We start from the raw sequence: 15,674 nt of genomic DNA, 5'->3' as shown, positions 1-15,674 counted from the left end.
TTTGGTGACTTTTGGTTTGGTTTTGTGATTGTAAGAATCAAACCCGGGACACCACGCTCAAGGCACGTGTCCTCCACAGAATTCAGCCCCAGCCCCAGGCCATCCTGCTAGGCCTCAGAGATGGCTTCTTGAATAGTGGGTGAAAAGGTGACCCCAGAAAGCCAGGGAGATAATAGAGTGGCCCTGGCAGATAGGAGCAGGGGCTGAAAAGCTTGAAAGAAGTCATGGATCTATCCGGTTTTCTGTATCACAGCTGGTGGGTGGTGCTGGGGACTTCCTCCATCAGGGACCACTCATGGCATTGCCAGGGAATCGCCTCCACTGGATTCCCTCTATGGCACGCACACTGGCCTATACTCCATAGGTAATGGGAGACTGGCCAGAGGCCTTCCGCGAACAGCAGTGGAGACGAGGAGATAGAGCACCAACCTCAAAGGCCGAGATGGAGTGGAGGTGTGGAGCTGGCGCCCGGGGCCAGCAGGGTAACACTGCAGAGGAGAGCCTCGACTAGCCCAACTGCCAGAGCAGGAGCAAGGCAGAGGGAGCTGGACTCCGCAGCCAGCGTCCTCAGGACCACGGCAAGCAGCGTCTTGCCTGACGTGTTATCAGGAACAGGGACGATTGACAGCAAGTTGGTACCATCTGCTAATGGAAAGCTCAGCCCTGCACTCCCTCCCCAGGCCCTGACTGGCTTCCACAGCCACAGGTCACAAGAGAAGGCAGCAGCATGCCTTTGGGTGGGTCCTGCCGCTAAAGGCTCTGCCAGTTGGCGGTGGTGGCAGATGCCCCATTTCTTCCCTGAAGAGATGCATACTGGGGAAGAAGGAACAGCTGCTGAAGGCTGAGTGCCTTCACCGGAAGGGGCCGCTGAAGTCTGGAATGTCTGCCATGTTCCCGGCGCGGTGGCATATTTTCTGGCTTTCAGTCACACCCATACACTGCCAGTTGGGCTTCCTGGGCCAGCCTCTTCCCATCCTGTCTCCAGTCTCCACCCCAAATCTCAACGCGGGTCCCCTGTGAACCCTGGGGTCTGCCTATTCGCCCTGACAACGCCGTGTAACGGCTCAAGCAGCGAAACCTTAGCCCTGGATTTCTCTTTCTCGCTCTAAGCATCAGATGTGCCAATGCTACTGGGTTTGTTCCAGAACATAGCGGGGACCAGAGACGATACAGCGAGTGAAGACAGCACCTGCCTGGCACGCAGCATATCCTGGTTGCGTCCCAGTTTCCACATATGGCCCCCCGGGTTTTATTTTGCCCCTAAAGCGAAGAAGACGGTGCCTGGGAGCTAGAGGGAGGATATACAGGTAGGGCGCCCGCCTCGGATGCAGCCAACCCTGCTTGACCGACCCATACGCCCCTAGCACCGCCCGGAGTTCTAGGAGTCGTCCCTGAGCACCGCCGGATGTGGCCCCTTCCCAAACAAAGGGGTGGGGGACAGTGCCCGCAGTGCTGACCGCCCTAGTGGGGTACTGGATGAACGACTGAGAAGTTACTCCCACGCTTATTCGCGCCCTTCGCTGACGTTACTGGGAACCAGTGGCAGTCACGGACGGAGCCCCGGAGGAGAGGGCGGGCGGGGCTTCGGCGCGTCGGCGTCGTCATGGGAACGCGCCTCCTCCCGGCACCGGACTACAACTCCCAGCGGCCCCCGCGGCTTCCGGCCGGCAAGATGGTGGCGCGCAGAAAGAAGCGTGCGGCGCCTGACTCCGGGTCCGGGGTCCCGAGCCCGCCGGGCTACGCAGGTGAGGGGCTTGGGACGCCGGGTGCGGGGAGGGTCCGGCTCAGCTGGGAAGTGGCCCTGGAAGTTCGCGAGACTCGGGCGGCGCCTTGCCCGTCTCCGCCTGCTCTGCGGAGTCCGGCCCCTCGTAGCCGGCGTGTCCCTGGAGGGTACCAGCCCGGCGCACACGGCCCCCCGGGACGCACCTGTGTCCGTCTCGCCCGCCCCCTGGTCCTCACCGCGGCGGCTCCTGCTCTGCGTCTGCCCCGCTGCCCGGGCCCGCCCTCCTGTCCGGCTGCGGCTGTCCCGTCCGTGTGCTGCCGGAGCTCTCCTGGCAGTGCTCGGGATCCGGGGCCGGGGATCCAACCCGGGCCGGTCGCGTGTGCCCGCCGCACCGCCCCTGCCCGCAGTACCATCGCCCCGGCTCCCCCCAAATCCCGACTTCTTACCGCGCCCTCCGCCTTCCCGGGGCCGTCACTCAGCCCTACCCCGCACCCCTGCGCCGGGCTCCGCTTCCAGCTTTTCCGACGGTGTCTTTTTTTTTTTTTTTTGCTTTTTGGGTCACACCTGGCGATGCTCACTCCTGACTTTGCACTCAGGAATTACTCCTGGGGGTGCTCAGGGGACCCTATGGGATTCTGGGAATCGAACCCGGGTCGGCCGCGTGCAAGGCAAACGCCCTCCCCGCTGTGCTGACGCTCCAGCCGGTGTTGTGTCAGTTGCCCTCTCCGCGCCCCAGGAGGTGGCGAGATGCGCAGAAAGTGGTCCCGGCTCGGTGAGGTGTAAGAATGTAGGGGAGTCGGCATCGTCCACAGGTGGGCAGGGCTCTTGCCTTGCACGTGGCCAATCCAGATTCGATTCCTGACACCCCGCATGGTAACCCCCCACCAGCCCTCCAGGAGTGCTCCCTGAGCACCACCGAGTAGGGCCCCCCCAAACAAAAGGAAAATATATGGGAGTGCCAGTGATGGTCCAGACAACCCCAGAGACACAGCGGAGGCCCAGGGAGAAGTGAGGGGTCGGGGGGGGGGGGGGGTGAGGGTCCAGGGAAGGGCCTGGCTGAGGCTGAGGTCAGGGGCGGGGCAGCCGGCCGACTTGCGATCTTCACCCCCAGCACAGCCCCCAGCGGCTTCTCCTCATGCTTGGTCCCCACGGTGACAGCCGACCCCCTGCCTGCTGGTCTCTGCAGCCATGAGCGCCCCCTCCTGGGCCTGGGCAGGGTGTGGCCTGGCACAGGGGCTGTGCAGGTGACCCGCCGGCCTCCCCCGCCCTCCTGTCCTAGCCCTCCCCATCAAGTTCTCCGAGAAGCAGCAGGCGTGCCATTACCTCTACCTGCGAGAGCACCAGGTCCGGGACGGCGCCCGCTCGGCCTGGCCGCAGAAGCGAACCCTCTTTGTCCTCAATGTGCCCCCGTACTGCACGGAGGTGAGCCGCGGCACGGCTGGGTACCCCAGCATCGCCAGGTGTGACCCCAGAACGAACCCCCCCATCCAAATGTGATGAGGTGGTGCGCTTCCCCAGGGGGCGGTAGGGGAGATCTATCCAGCCCTCTCTTGGGGGGGGTGCCCCCTAAAAATAACAGTGAACAGCCCCAGTCTGAGGGTGGGCCCCTGGGAGGCTGCTCACACCCCTTCCCTGCGGCAGGAGGCCCTGGCCCGCCTCCTGGCCCCCTGCGGTCCCGTCCAGACTGTGGAGCTTCGAGAGAAGCCGGACCTCGCCGAGGGTCCCCAAAAGCCCAAGTCGGTGTTTTTCCAGCCTAGGCCCGTTCCGGTGAGGCTCTGGGTGCTGGGCGGTGCCTCATGGGGAGGGTGGGGGGGCTCAGCATCTAGGGGCTGGCGGGGTGAGGGGTCTGCCTCCCGCCCTGCCAGGGGCCCCTGTGTTTCCGGGTCCTGCGCAGGGCTCTTTGCGCCCACGCCGGGACAGCGGCAGCCTCACACCTGTCCCCCACCCAGGGGTTCCGGGTCGCCTACGTGCAGTTCCAGAAGGCGAAGGGGGTACAGGCCGCCCTGGCGCTGCAGGGCCCGCTGCTGGTGTCCACCGAGAGCCACCCCGCACCCAGCGGCGTTCACAGTCAGTTGTGCAGGGGGCGTGTGTGTGTGGGGGGGGAGGCGGTCAGAGGGGAGGGCCCGGCCTGCCTGGGGAAGAGGGTCTCTGGGGACCCCCAGGCCTGCCTCGGCAGCCCCCGTGCCCGCCTGCTTCTGAACGCAGAGTGGATCCGAGAGTACGCGGGCTCCGTGGCGGACCCCCAGGCCCTGCAGGCGGAGGTGGACGCCTTCATGGAGGCCTATGACAAGAAGACGGCCGAGGTGGGGCGCCGCTCGGCTCCGGGGGTGGGGGTGGGGGGACCCGGGGAGGGCCGGGGTGTGTACCCCCGAGGGAGGGGCGCCCCTGGGCTGCAGGCAAGCCCCCACCCATGCCCCGCGTGCCCGCAGGAGGAGGCCAGGGCGAAGGAAGAGGAGGGGGTCCCCGATGAGGAGGGCTGGGTGAAGGTGACGCGGCGCGGCCGCCGGCCCGTGCTGCCCCGCACCGAGGCGGCCAGCCTGCGCGTGCTGGAGCGCGAGCGGCGCAAGCGGGCGCGCAAGGAGCTGCTCAACTTCTACGCCTGGCAGCACCGCGAGTCCAAGATGGAACGTGAGCGCGCCCCGGGGCTGCGGGCAGGGGGACCCCTGGGCCCTGCATGCAGTGGCGGCGAGGGGGTGCCCAGCGCGAGGGTGGTACCTGGGCCGGGGGTGGGCGCACGCTCCACCCGGGACTCCGCACCTTCCCAACGGCCACGCCGCCGCCTTGGGGGATGCCTGGGGTGGGCGGGCCGTGCGGGCTGACCCCGGCGTGTCCTCTGCCCCCCGCCCCCCAGATCTGGCGCAGCTGCGCAAGAAGTTCGAGGAGGACAAGCAGCGGATCGAGCTGATGCGGGCGCAGCGCAAGTTCCGGCCCTACTGAGCCACGGCTGCGGGGCTGCGGGGTGCCGTCAGGGGGCGCCCGCCCAGCACCCAGACTCATCCAGGGGGTGCCCGGCCCCCAGGACCGCCCTGCCTTTGCCCCCCACGTCCATAATTGAGGCATCGAGAACAGTAACGGAACTTTATTGTCAGCCCGCAGGGGCGGCAGGGGCCAGGGCTGGGGGCTCAGGGAAGGCCCAGGGCCCCGCCTCGGGGTCTGCCCTCACGCCTGGCTCCGTAAGAAGCTGCCCACGGCCCCCGCCACGACCTCCGGCTGGTTCATGTGCACGTAGTGGTTCCCGGGCACTTCCACGAACTGGAACCGCTGCAGGGTGGGGTTGTCGGGGCACAGGGTCAGCGGGGCCGGGGCAGGGGGCCGTCTGCCACGCTCACGGCATCCACAGGCCCCTGGGCGCGCCACGCTTCTGAGAGCCCCAACACCAGGCCGTAGAGCAGGTGCGCTTTTGGGGGGCGGGTGGAATGCAGAGACCCATACCCACACGGACAGTCTCGCCCCAAGCAGGGACACAGGACAGTAAACTCAGGCACTGCCAATGCTAGTGTGTCCTGTGCTGATTGTCTCGGGGGACCCCCCCCCACCGAGCCCCGTGCCCCCACCTCTCTACGTCCCCCCAGCCCCGAGCCCCCACCTCTCTGAGGATGGATCTCAGCGTCTCGATCATGAACCGCATCGGCTCCCGGTCCGTGTCGTGCTCTCGCCTCACGTCATAAAAGCCCTCGGTCGCCCTGGGGAGTGGACGGCGGGGGGGGGGGGGTCCGGGGCGCCTCCTTAAAGAACCAGCCACCGCCTGGGCCCTGCGCAGGCTGCCCTGAGGACCGCCAGCGCCCCAAGTGACTCGGCATTGGCTCAGGAGCTCGGGAGTGGGCCCTGAGCACAGAGCCAGGAGTCTGCCCTGAGCACTGCTGAGCGAGACCCAGACACAAGGGAGCTGGGGAGACGGCTCCCACGGTTGGAGTACATACTTGGCGGAGGTTGGGGGTCTGGGGGAGTGGACCCCAGCCCCAAGACCACCGCGTCCCCTGAGCACGGGCTGTGAGGCCAGGCCCACAGCCCGTGACCCAGCCCGCCCCGCAGGGAGCAGGGGCCCCCGCCCGCAGCTGGCAGCCCCTGGGGTGGGCGCAGACCTACTTGATGAGGAGGACCCGGGCCTGCAGCTTCCCTATGGCGTGCGCGAACAGCTCCCGGCTCACGAAGTCGAAGCTGTGCTCCGGCTGTGGACACAGAAGCCGCTGAGCCCTCCCCGGCCCTGATTCCCCCAGGCCCGAGATGGCATGCCCCCACCCCCGCCCGCCTTCCTGGCTCCCCTGCACTGGAGACTGTGCAGTAACTCAAGGTCCTGAGCCCCACCAGGAGTGACCTCAGCAGCGCCAGGTGTGGTCCCCAAAACAGAATGTCTGATGCAAACACACGCATAGCCCAGCCGCTGTAGGTTAAAGTGGCCCGGGGTGCTTCCCCTGAGCCCATAGCACCCACCAGGTCCGATGACCCATTGGCTGGACAGATGCCCCCAGAAGCCAGCGCGAGGGTTAAACAGGCACCACAGGAAGACAATTACGGGTCACTGCCAGCCGCTGCCAGGAGAGGGCGCCAGACCTCGGCTCCGCCGGGACCCTCGTGGGGGCCAGGCCCTGCCCATTGTACTCACTGCCCGCTGCCCTCGCCCCTTTTGACTCTTCTGCCCAGCGCTTGGCAGTGGAATTGCTGGATGTCACAGCAGTCCTCCTGTGGGGCTTGGGGGATGAGGGAGGCTTGGGCTACTTCCAGCTTTGAGTCCCAGCTCTGGTGCTGGAGACCATGGGGGTCACCTGTGCACGGCCAGCACATGGGGTTCAGGGGTTACGACCCTTCACACGGGCCACTGCGCTCCTGCGACCTTGGAGAAGCGTCGCGCAATGTCCCCACTGCGGCGCGCCAGGCTGCCCGAGTTTGCACCCGGCGGTGCAACCCCCAAAAAATCAGAGAATCAAAGGGACCCCAGGGGCCAAAAATGAGCCCAGCGGGGGGGGGGGGGGCTGGAGTGATAGCACAGCGGGTAGGGTGTTTGCCTTGTACGCGGCCGACCGGGGTTCGATTCCCAGCATCCCATATGATCCCCTGAGCACGGCCAGAGGTAATTCTTGAGTGAAGAGCCAGGAGTGACCCCTGAGCATTGCTGGGTGTGACCCAAAAAGCAAAAAAAAAAAAAAAAAAAAGAGCCCAGCGGGTAGAGCGTTTGCCTTGCACTTGGCAGACCCGGGTTCGATTCTCAGCATCCCATAGGGTCCCTCGAGCACCGCCAGGAGTAATTCCTGAGTACATGAGCCAGGAGTAACCCCTGAGCAACGCCGGGTGTGACCCAAAAAGCAAAAAAAAAAAAAATGAGCCCAGTGTCCGGAGCAGCGCCGCCACGCCCACACCCAACCCCGGACCCCGCGGATCCGGCCGCTCAGCGAGGCACGCGCCGCCCAGGAAGGGACTGGCCACGAGGCGGCGCCGGGGAGCTCCACTGCTGTTTGCCCGCAGGTGGGGCCATGGGCAGCAGCGATGCCCCAGCGCAGGGCCAGGAGTAGGCAGGCCCCGGGCACCGCTGGGTGTGGCCCGAAACGAACAAAACGACCGTGCCCAAGGGAAGTCTGGACCCTGCGCAGGGCGAGCAGTTGAGGGCTTGGGGGGCGCAGAGCCCTCGCCAGCGTTGATCGAGGCTGGAGGGCGGCTCCCCTGGCCCAGGCTCGGGCTAGGCGCCAGGGTGTGAAAAACAAAACCCCCCCAGGCCTGGAGCTGAGCGAAGGCAGAGGTTTGCACCTGCCGGGCGGGTGCAGAAGCCAAGGAGACTGGGGGTGGGGCGCCGGGGCCCTGCGGTGTTGAATATTAACCCTGAGTGCTTTAGGCTTAATCTGTGAATTATTCTTTTCCTCCCCCAGAGGAACTTACAGTGCTCTGACCAGCGCCCCCAAGCCCCTGGGTTTATCTTTAACCTTTCCCTTGTTTTAGTTACTTAAAAGTCAAAACTTCTAGTGATTCTGGACTTTGTGCTTACTTTTCTTTTTTTTTTTTTTTTTTTGGGGTCACACCTGGAGATGCACAGGGGTTACTCCTGGCTCTACACTCAGGAATTACTCCTGGCAGTGATGGGGGACCCTATGGGATGCTGGGAATCGAACCCGGGTCAGCCACGTGCAAGGCAAACGCCGTACCAGCTGTGCTATCGCTCCAGCCCCTGTACTTACTTTTCTATTTCCCCTTTTCATATTTTACTCTAAAGCAGTGTTTTTTTTTTTGCTTAAGCACAAAAAGACCGTTGACAGGGGCTGGAGAGATAGCACAGCGGGTAGGGCGTTTGCCTTGCACGCGGCCGACCCGGGTTCTAATCCCAGCGTCCCATATGGTCCCCTGAGCACCGCCAGGGGTAATTCCTGAGTGAAGAGCCAGGAGTAACCCCTGTGCATCGCCGGGTGTGACCCAAAAAAAAAAAAAAGACCGTTGACGTTGTGCTCCTAATATTTGGGAGTAACTGGCTCTGAGATAGATCCACTCCTGGGCATTCGTCATAATGACTTGACTCAGCTTCGGTTGCCACAGTTCCTAACACCCCCGCCCCCTGCCCAGGGGAGGTCCTGCCGTGGGACTGGGACAGACCTGCGGCAAGTGGCGAAGCTACCCTGGCATCGAAATGGGACAATCAAGGAAGCATTAAAGCAGGTCTTGATGCAAGCTGCTGTGACTTAAGAGACAGGATCCCCCTGGGGGAGGAAGAGCTAAACTGGCCCTGAGGACCTAGTCTGGGATTTACGGTAGAAGCCCAGCCGGCTGGGATTTACGGTAGAAGCCCAACTGCCTTCCCCTCAGAGCCCAGAGAACTAAGTGCTGGGATCTGTGTCTCTCACTGTGTTTATCCCAATAATGGCAAGTATTAATAAGAGGAGACAGAGAGTCTCCTTGAGTTAATCCCAAGAGAACTGTCTCCACAGAAAGGCTTTACCTCTGTAAATGATCAATCTCTGTGCAGCCCCATGCGTCACCCCCTCGGATGTTCTGTAAGTATGCTAACAGCTCTGCACGCAGCGGGCCCCTTGGACCACCAGTCTGTGGCCCCTTGCCCCCCGCTGTCTCTTTGTTCCTCTGCTGGGGAGGCGGGGGGGGGGGGGTGCGGTTCTGGGCCACCTGATGTACATGTCATGCACCCACCCATGAATTCACAGCAGGGGTGAGTGGGCAGCAGCCGTGGGCACTGCAGGGAGGGGCGGGCAGTGGCTTTGGGCACCATGGGGAGGGGTGGGCAGCAGCTGTGGGCACTGCAGGGAGGGTCTAGCAGCGGCCGTGGGCACTGCGGGGAGGGTTGGGCAGTGGCTGTGGGCACCGAGGGGGCGGGCGGGCAGGGCAGCGGCTGTGCTCACCAGGGCGATCCTGCGGTCTCTGTTCAGCACCACACCTGAGGAGGGAAGCGAGGAGCACGCTCAGTGCCAGCGTCCGGGTGGGGGGGGACCGGCCCCCCACCCTCTTTCTGTAACTGGACTTGGGGTGACTCTTGGTGTGGGGGGGGGACCTGCGCTCCGCCCTTGGCGCGTTCCGCCGCTGACTCCTCTGGGGTCCAGCTGCAGCGACGCACGCGCACAGCTGAGCTGGCCGAGGGGCAGGCTGGGGCAGGGAGGCGGACCCCCGCCTGCGAGGCCCCCAGCCCTGGGACTGCGGTTTGGGGATCTCGAGGGCTCCCCACCTGGCAGGGTCCCGGCACTCGCTCCTCCCGGGTGTTCTCCCAGACGTTCACTGGGAGCACCAGCCCCAGGGCAGCCTGGAGGCGGCCCAAGGCTCCACTCAGGCCTCTCGGGCCTGCGGCCTGGGGCTGGGTGCGAGTTCACATGCCAGGGCACAGGCTCTGCTCTCCAGCCTGCCTGCCCCTGCTGCCCCCCCTAAGGTCCCCCCCCCACAGGCCACAGCCTGTCGGCCGCCTCCCATGACAAGCGGCCAGTACAGCCTCCGGGCCTGGGCCCAGGCCTCCGACCCAGCCCCCCACACACCCCTCAGCCCGGCAGGGGCACTGACTGTCCTCTGTCTGGGCGACCTGCTTGGGGTCCCACCCAGCTGTGCGCACGGGGACTCCGGGACCACACGCAACGCAAGTGTCAGCTGCATGCGAGATGTCCTAACCCCGGAGCTTTGGATTTCTGGTTTGGTTTGGGGGCCACATCTGTCAGTGCTCAGGGAGCACTCCTGGTGGGACCCTATGGGGTGCCAGAGATGGAACCAGCGTCGGCGGCTTGAAAGGCAAGGTGCGGGGCTGGAGCGACAGTACAGCGGCTGGGGCATTCACCCTGCACGCCGCCAACCCTTCCACGGGGCTGGAGCGACAGCACAGCGGGGAGGGTGTTTGCCTTGCATGCGGCCAACCCGGGTTCGAATCCCAGCATCCCATAGGGTCCCCTGAGCACCGTCAGGAGTAATTCCTGAGTGCAGAGCCAGGAGGAACCCCTGTGCATCGCCAGGTGTGACCCAAAAATTAAAAAAAAAAATGAAAGAAAAAGAACAAACCCCCTTCCACAGGCGGTCCCCTGAGCCCTGCTAGGAGTCAGCCCTGAGCACAGAGCCAGGAGTCAGCCCTGAGTACAGAGCCAGGAGTCACCCTGAGCACAGAGCAGGAGTCAGCCCTGAGCACAGAGCCAGGAGTCAGTCCTGAGCATAGAGCCAGGAGTCACCTTGAGCACAGAGCCAGGAGTCAGCCCTAAGCACAGAGCCAGGGGTGATAACTGAGCACAGAGCCAGGAGTGACCCTGAGCACAGAGCCAGGAGCGAGCCCCGAGCACAGAGCCAGGAGTAAGCCCTGAGCACAGAGCCAGGAGTCAGCCCTGAGCATCACCAGGTGTGGCCCAAAGACCAAAATTCAAAAAAAATAAGAAAGGCAAGTGCCTGAAGCCCTCTCCTATTGCTCAGGCCCTAGACCAACTTTTACAAGATGTGTCCAGAAGCCCGCCAGCCCCCCCCCCCCCCGCGCTGGGGTTCAACTGGTGCTTCCCTGAGGACCAAGCGGTGCCCCTGCAGACCCCTAAGCCCCCAGGGGACTGGAACCGGAGCGCTGAGCTGCTGATCGGCTTGTGGCCGGGAAGGCCTCAGTGCGGATTAGCCGGCTCCAGCCCTCGCTGGGCCTCCCCTCTCCAGGAGGGGCTTGCGGGCAGGGGCGGAGGGTCAGTAACTTGGGTCCCACGAGGGGGTGCCAAACAGGCAGCCTGAGGCCCCGGGCAGGTCAGAAATGCAACATCCGGTTTCTCTGGAGCAACGGGACAGCCTGGACTGTGGGAACCGGCCCAAGGGCCGCATGCAAGGCCAGCACCTTCCCCGCCCTCCCCCTGCCCCGAGGCTCTGGCCCCTGCGCGTCCATGTTTAAAAGCCTCTGCAGGGCTGCAGCGATAGCCCAGCGGGGAGGGCGTTTGCCTTGCACACAGCTGACCCGGGTTTGATTCCCAGCATCCCATAGGGTCCCCAGAGCACCGTCAGGAGTAATTCCTGAGTGCAGAGTCAGGAATGACCCCTGTGCATCGCCGGGTGTGACCCAAAAAGCAAAAAAAAAGAAAAAAAAAAGCCTCTGTAAAGCCATTTAGTGCACAGTCACTCCCAGTGACCAGTGGGCGCAGCTGTGCCTCAGTTTCTCCTGCGCTCAGAGGAACGAGCACAGAGGGCGGCGGCTCACCTGTGGCCACCCGGGTGGTCCCCCTTTGCAGGAGGAGCTCCCCGCTCTCCTTCCCCACGTGGCTGTTGTTCTTCAGGAACCTGCAGAGACAGGCCCGGGAGAGGGGCGCTGGAGGAGGGCGAGGGAGGGGAGCCCCAGGGGCCCTGAAGGGCCAGAGAGCCCCCCCGGGGGGGCCAGCGGCTGGGCTCATTCACAGACAACAGCCACTGGCATCACCGCTGGCCGGCGGCATCCTGCCAAGCACCGGAAGCACAAAAGCAAACACTGCGGTGGCCCTGCGGTCACCAGCGGAGTCACCTGCCAGGGAGATGTCACCGGCCAGGAGGCGGCAGCTGCCAAGGGTGCCCCGGGAGTCAGGGAGGGTCGGGGACAGGAAGCTGCAGAGGTGAGGCGGGGAGGGGGGAGCAAGCGGGTGCTCACACGCCTGCATGTGTTTGTCGGGAGGGGGCTCGGGGACCCCGGCGGGGGGACACTCACCCCTGCAGCATCTCCTGGGGGCTGCACACGCTGGGCGGCCTCGGGGACGCCTCCACCCGGAGCGTGTGCTCCAGGGCCTTGCGCTTGTACGTCAGCAGGTTCCCCATCTCCTGCGGGCCGGGGGCTGCGTGGGCGGGCCGGACCCCAAATACGCCTCCTACCCCGCGCGAGTCCCCCCTCCCCGAGCCCAGCCAGCCCCTACCACCTGCACCCTTAGGGCTCATTCTGGCCCCCCCCTGAAGGAGGCCGTCACCAACCATGATTTGGGGCACGCTGTCAGCCCGGTGCAGGGCAGCCGGTGGCCAGGTGGGCTGCAGGGAAGGCGACCCCCCACCAAGCCCCTCGCACTCCTGCCCCAGACACCCCAGCTGCTATCCTGGGGCTCCCAGCCAGCAGCCCCGTGCTGGGGCTGACCCGCTTTCACCAGGCCACCCCGCCCCCCCGCTGCTGGCCCCTCACGGGGGACTGGGCCGAGTTCTTACGTGACTGTCCAGCACGAAAGGCGAGGAGTCCAGCAGCACCAGCCTGTCCACCATCTCTGGGAAGATGCAGGAGAACTGGGCGCAGAGAGGACTGAGTCTGAGCGTGATGCCCGCGACTCCAGCCCCAGCCGCAGGGGACTCTCCGCGAGCACTGCCCGCTCAGGGGACCCTCTGGGGAGCACTGCCCGCTCAGGGGACCCTCTCGGGGAGCACTGCCCGCTCAGGGCCCCCCCCACATCCAAACTCATCAACCCCACATTCTGCAAGGCAAACTGGCCTCAGCAAGTAAGGGAATAAGCGGGTGGCTTGAAACTTGGGGTGACGTCCCCTCCGCTCCTGCACCCCACCTGCAACCGAGTCGCTGGTGACTCACCATTCCGCCCACGATGCCACCTGCAGGAGAGCAGCAGGATGACGTTCCCAGGCGCCCCCAAAGCTGGCGGCCCCCCGCCCCAGCCCGGGGACCTGGCCCTTCTCCCCCGCCAGTGTGAGAGGCTGTTAAACTTCAGGCATCCTCCAAGGGCGGCCTGGCCCGGGAGAACTGCCTGAGTGAGACCTGGGGTCGAGGGTCCGGGCTGAGGAGACCCTCTCGCTCCATGGGGGTCAGAGAAGTGTGGGGGACAGTCCCAGAAGAGGGGGTGCCCAGTCCCAGCGAGGGGCCTCACCAAAACTGTGGCCCACAAGGGAAGCACGGTCCCACTTCAAGGCTGCAAAGACAGAGCATGTTGGGGTCAGCCCTGCATCCGGGGTGGGGGGTCAGAAATCACTCCCCACATGCATGGTGCCCCCAAGACTAGCAGAGAGGGGTTCCAGCTCCACTGCAGGGGCTTGGGGGGCCCTCCCCAGAAGAAGTGACCTCTTCTTGGCAGCCCTCTCGAAATCGGCCAAGTCACCCACAAACTCACAATACACCCAGGTCAGGCCACCGTGGCCTCCTGACCAGCACCCCAACTCCAATGACCAGAAGGGATGTCCCAAAGCAGCCCCCCATATGCACACACATGCACACATGCACAGGCACACATGCATGCACATGTACACATGCACAGGCACACATGCATGCACATGTACATACATGCACGCATGTACATGCACACCTGCATGCACATGCATATACATGCATGCATGTACATGCGCACACATGCATTCCTATACATGCACACGTGCGCACGCACACACACACACACACACACACACACATACACACATAGGCGTGTGCCGGGTCCCCAACTCACCAGCCATGACGCGCCGGACCTCACTCACAAAATTTTGGTGATAATACGGTAACCCTGGGTTGTAATGCGATGAGAGCCCGTGACCCCCGAAGTCCATGGCCACATAATAGAAGTCTGGGACAGAGATGAGGCAGGGGAGAGGCGTCTGCTGGGGTCCCTCCAGCCCCTTCTTTCCCCCGCAGCCCAGCCCCCTCGCCCAGCCTCACCTTTCGGGAGCAGAGGGATGAGTCTGTCGAAGGAGTTGGCGTTGTCCAGCCAGCCATGCAGGCAGAGAACCGGGGGGCTCTGCTGGGAGCCCCAGGCCTTGGCCGCGATGTGGCCCCAGGGCACGGCCAGCTTCAGCTCGGAGATCAGACCTGGAAGAAACGGTCTCTGCTCTCTCCTGAGGACCCCCCTCTGCGCATGAAGCCGCGCGTCCCCAGCCCCTCCTGCAGCTGCTGCGGGGAGCCCAGGGGCTCAGAGGGAGCCTGGGGAGAGCCTCCTGGCAAAACTTTCTAGAAAAGGTCAGGAGGATTGGTTGGCCCCAGGCTCTGCCACTTGCTGGCTGTGTGCCGTGGTGAGTAAGATACTGAAACTCCTGAGCCTCAGTTTCCTCAGTTTCCTTTTTTTTTTTTTTTTTTTTTCTTTTTGGGTCACACCTAGCGATGCACAGGGGTTACTCCTGGCTCTGCACTCAGGAATTTCCCCTGGCCGTGCTCAGGGGACCATATGGGATGCTGGGATTCGAACCCGGGTCGGCCGCGTGCAAGGCAAACGCCCTACCCGCTGTGCTATTGCTCCAGCCCCTCAGTTTCCTTTTCTGTCACACTGGAATAAGCAGGAATAACCCTAAACACCATTTTCTAAGCAGCTGGAATGGCCGGTGCTCCGCAATTCGGTCAGCTAGGGCTGACCGGCTGGGGAAAGTGAGGCAGAGGAAGGGGCGGTGGTACCCAAGGTCACATCAGGAAGCCGGGGAGTAGCCCGGAGGGAGGGGCCCGGCGTGGGGGGCCAGACTGCCAGCTGGGTGTGCCAGATCCCGCACTCCTGCCCCGGGAGTCCCGCACACCACGTGCGGCCACCCCACCTCCACCGCGGGCCTTCATCCGCCCCAGGGGCAGCCCCCCCAGCACGGTCCCAAATAGGTGGAGGGTGGGGAGCCACTTGTGCGCGCCCGCCCCGTAGCCCGCTCCCGTCTAAAAGTCCCTGGAGGAAAAAAAAACAAGAAAAGGTCCACGGCAGTGGCTTTTTCACCCATTGCTGTCGTCCAGCAGTCACTCCTTGCTTGACCTGCAGATCACGCCCTGGGAAAGGGACACGCTAAGCTCCAGGCCCCGCCCCTGCCGGCCGCTTATAGGCCCAGCTCCTTGAACGGCCCGCCCCTTCTAGCCGTCCCTTCCGACCCCCGATAGGCCCGCTCTTTGGACGGCCCGCCCCTTCTAGGCTCCGCCCCTCAGCAGTCTTCTCTCTAGGCCCCGCCCCTAGAAGAGGCCCCGCCTATCCCGGCCAGTTTCGTCTAGGCTCCGCCCCGCCCCAGCCGGCCCCTTATAGCCCCTAGAAGGGCCCGTCTAGGCCCCGCCTCATCAGAGTCAGTCGTGCGGGGGCCGGCCCCGCCCACATGCAGGCCCCGTCCCCGCCGCGGCCGGGCTAGGTCGGGCGTGTAAGTTGCTGCCGGGCTGGAGCCCAGAGGAACCCTTGGTTATCCTGGGACCAATTTGGTTTGTTTTCTTTTGGGGGCAGGGGTTACTCCTGGCTCTGCACTCAGGAATTTCTCCTGGCGGTGCTCTGGGGACCCTCTGGGATGCCGCGGATCGAATCCCGGGCTGCTGCGTGCCGAGCAAACGCCCCCCCCCCCCCTCCCCGCTGGACTGTCGCTCCGGCCCGACACCCTCTGCTTTGGGAAGTACGCTGCTGTGGCCCCCGGGGGTAGGGGGCCCTCCCAAATTCTGGGCTCCCCCCAGGGTCTTGTGTCCCTTATCTGACGTCTGTGTGGTCCCGCGGTAGTGCCCTGGGCCACCCCGTCTCTGCACAGGGCCCCCCCCCACCACTGACCTCCTGCTCCTAAGTCCCCCATTCCTCCGCCTTGCTAACCCCAGTTTCCAAGGTCAAACACTTTTTTATTGTGTCTCTCCATCCACACCGCCTTTGGACCTTGTAGCTTC

General features: G+C 64.4%; 2 protein-coding genes across 2 annotated transcripts; one reads left to right on the top strand and one right to left on the bottom strand.

Annotated features, from left to right (window-relative positions):
- Positions 1–1,650: 1,650 nt before the first annotated feature.
- Positions 1,651–5,216, top strand: RRP7A (ribosomal RNA processing 7 homolog A). Its single transcript, XM_004610554.2, has 7 exons — positions 1,651–1,745; positions 3,003–3,145; positions 3,365–3,490; positions 3,673–3,790; positions 3,929–4,026; positions 4,153–4,351; positions 4,575–5,216. The coding sequence occupies exons 1-7, from the start codon at positions 1,673–1,675 to the stop codon at positions 4,658–4,660; spliced, it is 843 nt and encodes a 280-aa protein (XP_004610611.1). The 5' UTR covers positions 1,651–1,672; the 3' UTR covers positions 4,661–5,216.
- SERHL2 (serine hydrolase like 2) lies at positions 4,788–14,848 on the bottom strand. Its single transcript, XM_055142120.1, has 12 exons — positions 14,767–14,848; positions 13,740–13,889; positions 13,534–13,647; positions 12,964–13,005; positions 12,672–12,691; positions 12,299–12,373; positions 11,817–11,926; positions 11,340–11,419; positions 9,055–9,089; positions 5,810–5,892; positions 5,310–5,406; positions 4,788–4,984 (listed from the first exon to the last, which is right to left on the bottom strand). The coding sequence occupies exons 1-12, from the start codon at positions 14,768–14,770 to the stop codon at positions 4,883–4,885; spliced, it is 912 nt and encodes a 303-aa protein (XP_054998095.1). The 5' UTR covers positions 14,771–14,848; the 3' UTR covers positions 4,788–4,882.
- Positions 14,849–15,674: the final 826 nt, after the last annotated feature.

This window comes from Sorex araneus, chromosome 6 (assembly GCF_027595985.1).
Source record: "Sorex araneus isolate mSorAra2 chromosome 6, mSorAra2.pri, whole genome shotgun sequence".
Lineage (NCBI taxonomy): Eukaryota > Metazoa > Chordata > Mammalia > Eulipotyphla > Soricidae > Sorex > Sorex araneus.
The sequence above is the reverse complement of the archived record's forward strand: the minus strand, read 5'-3'. Positions and strand labels throughout refer to the sequence as shown.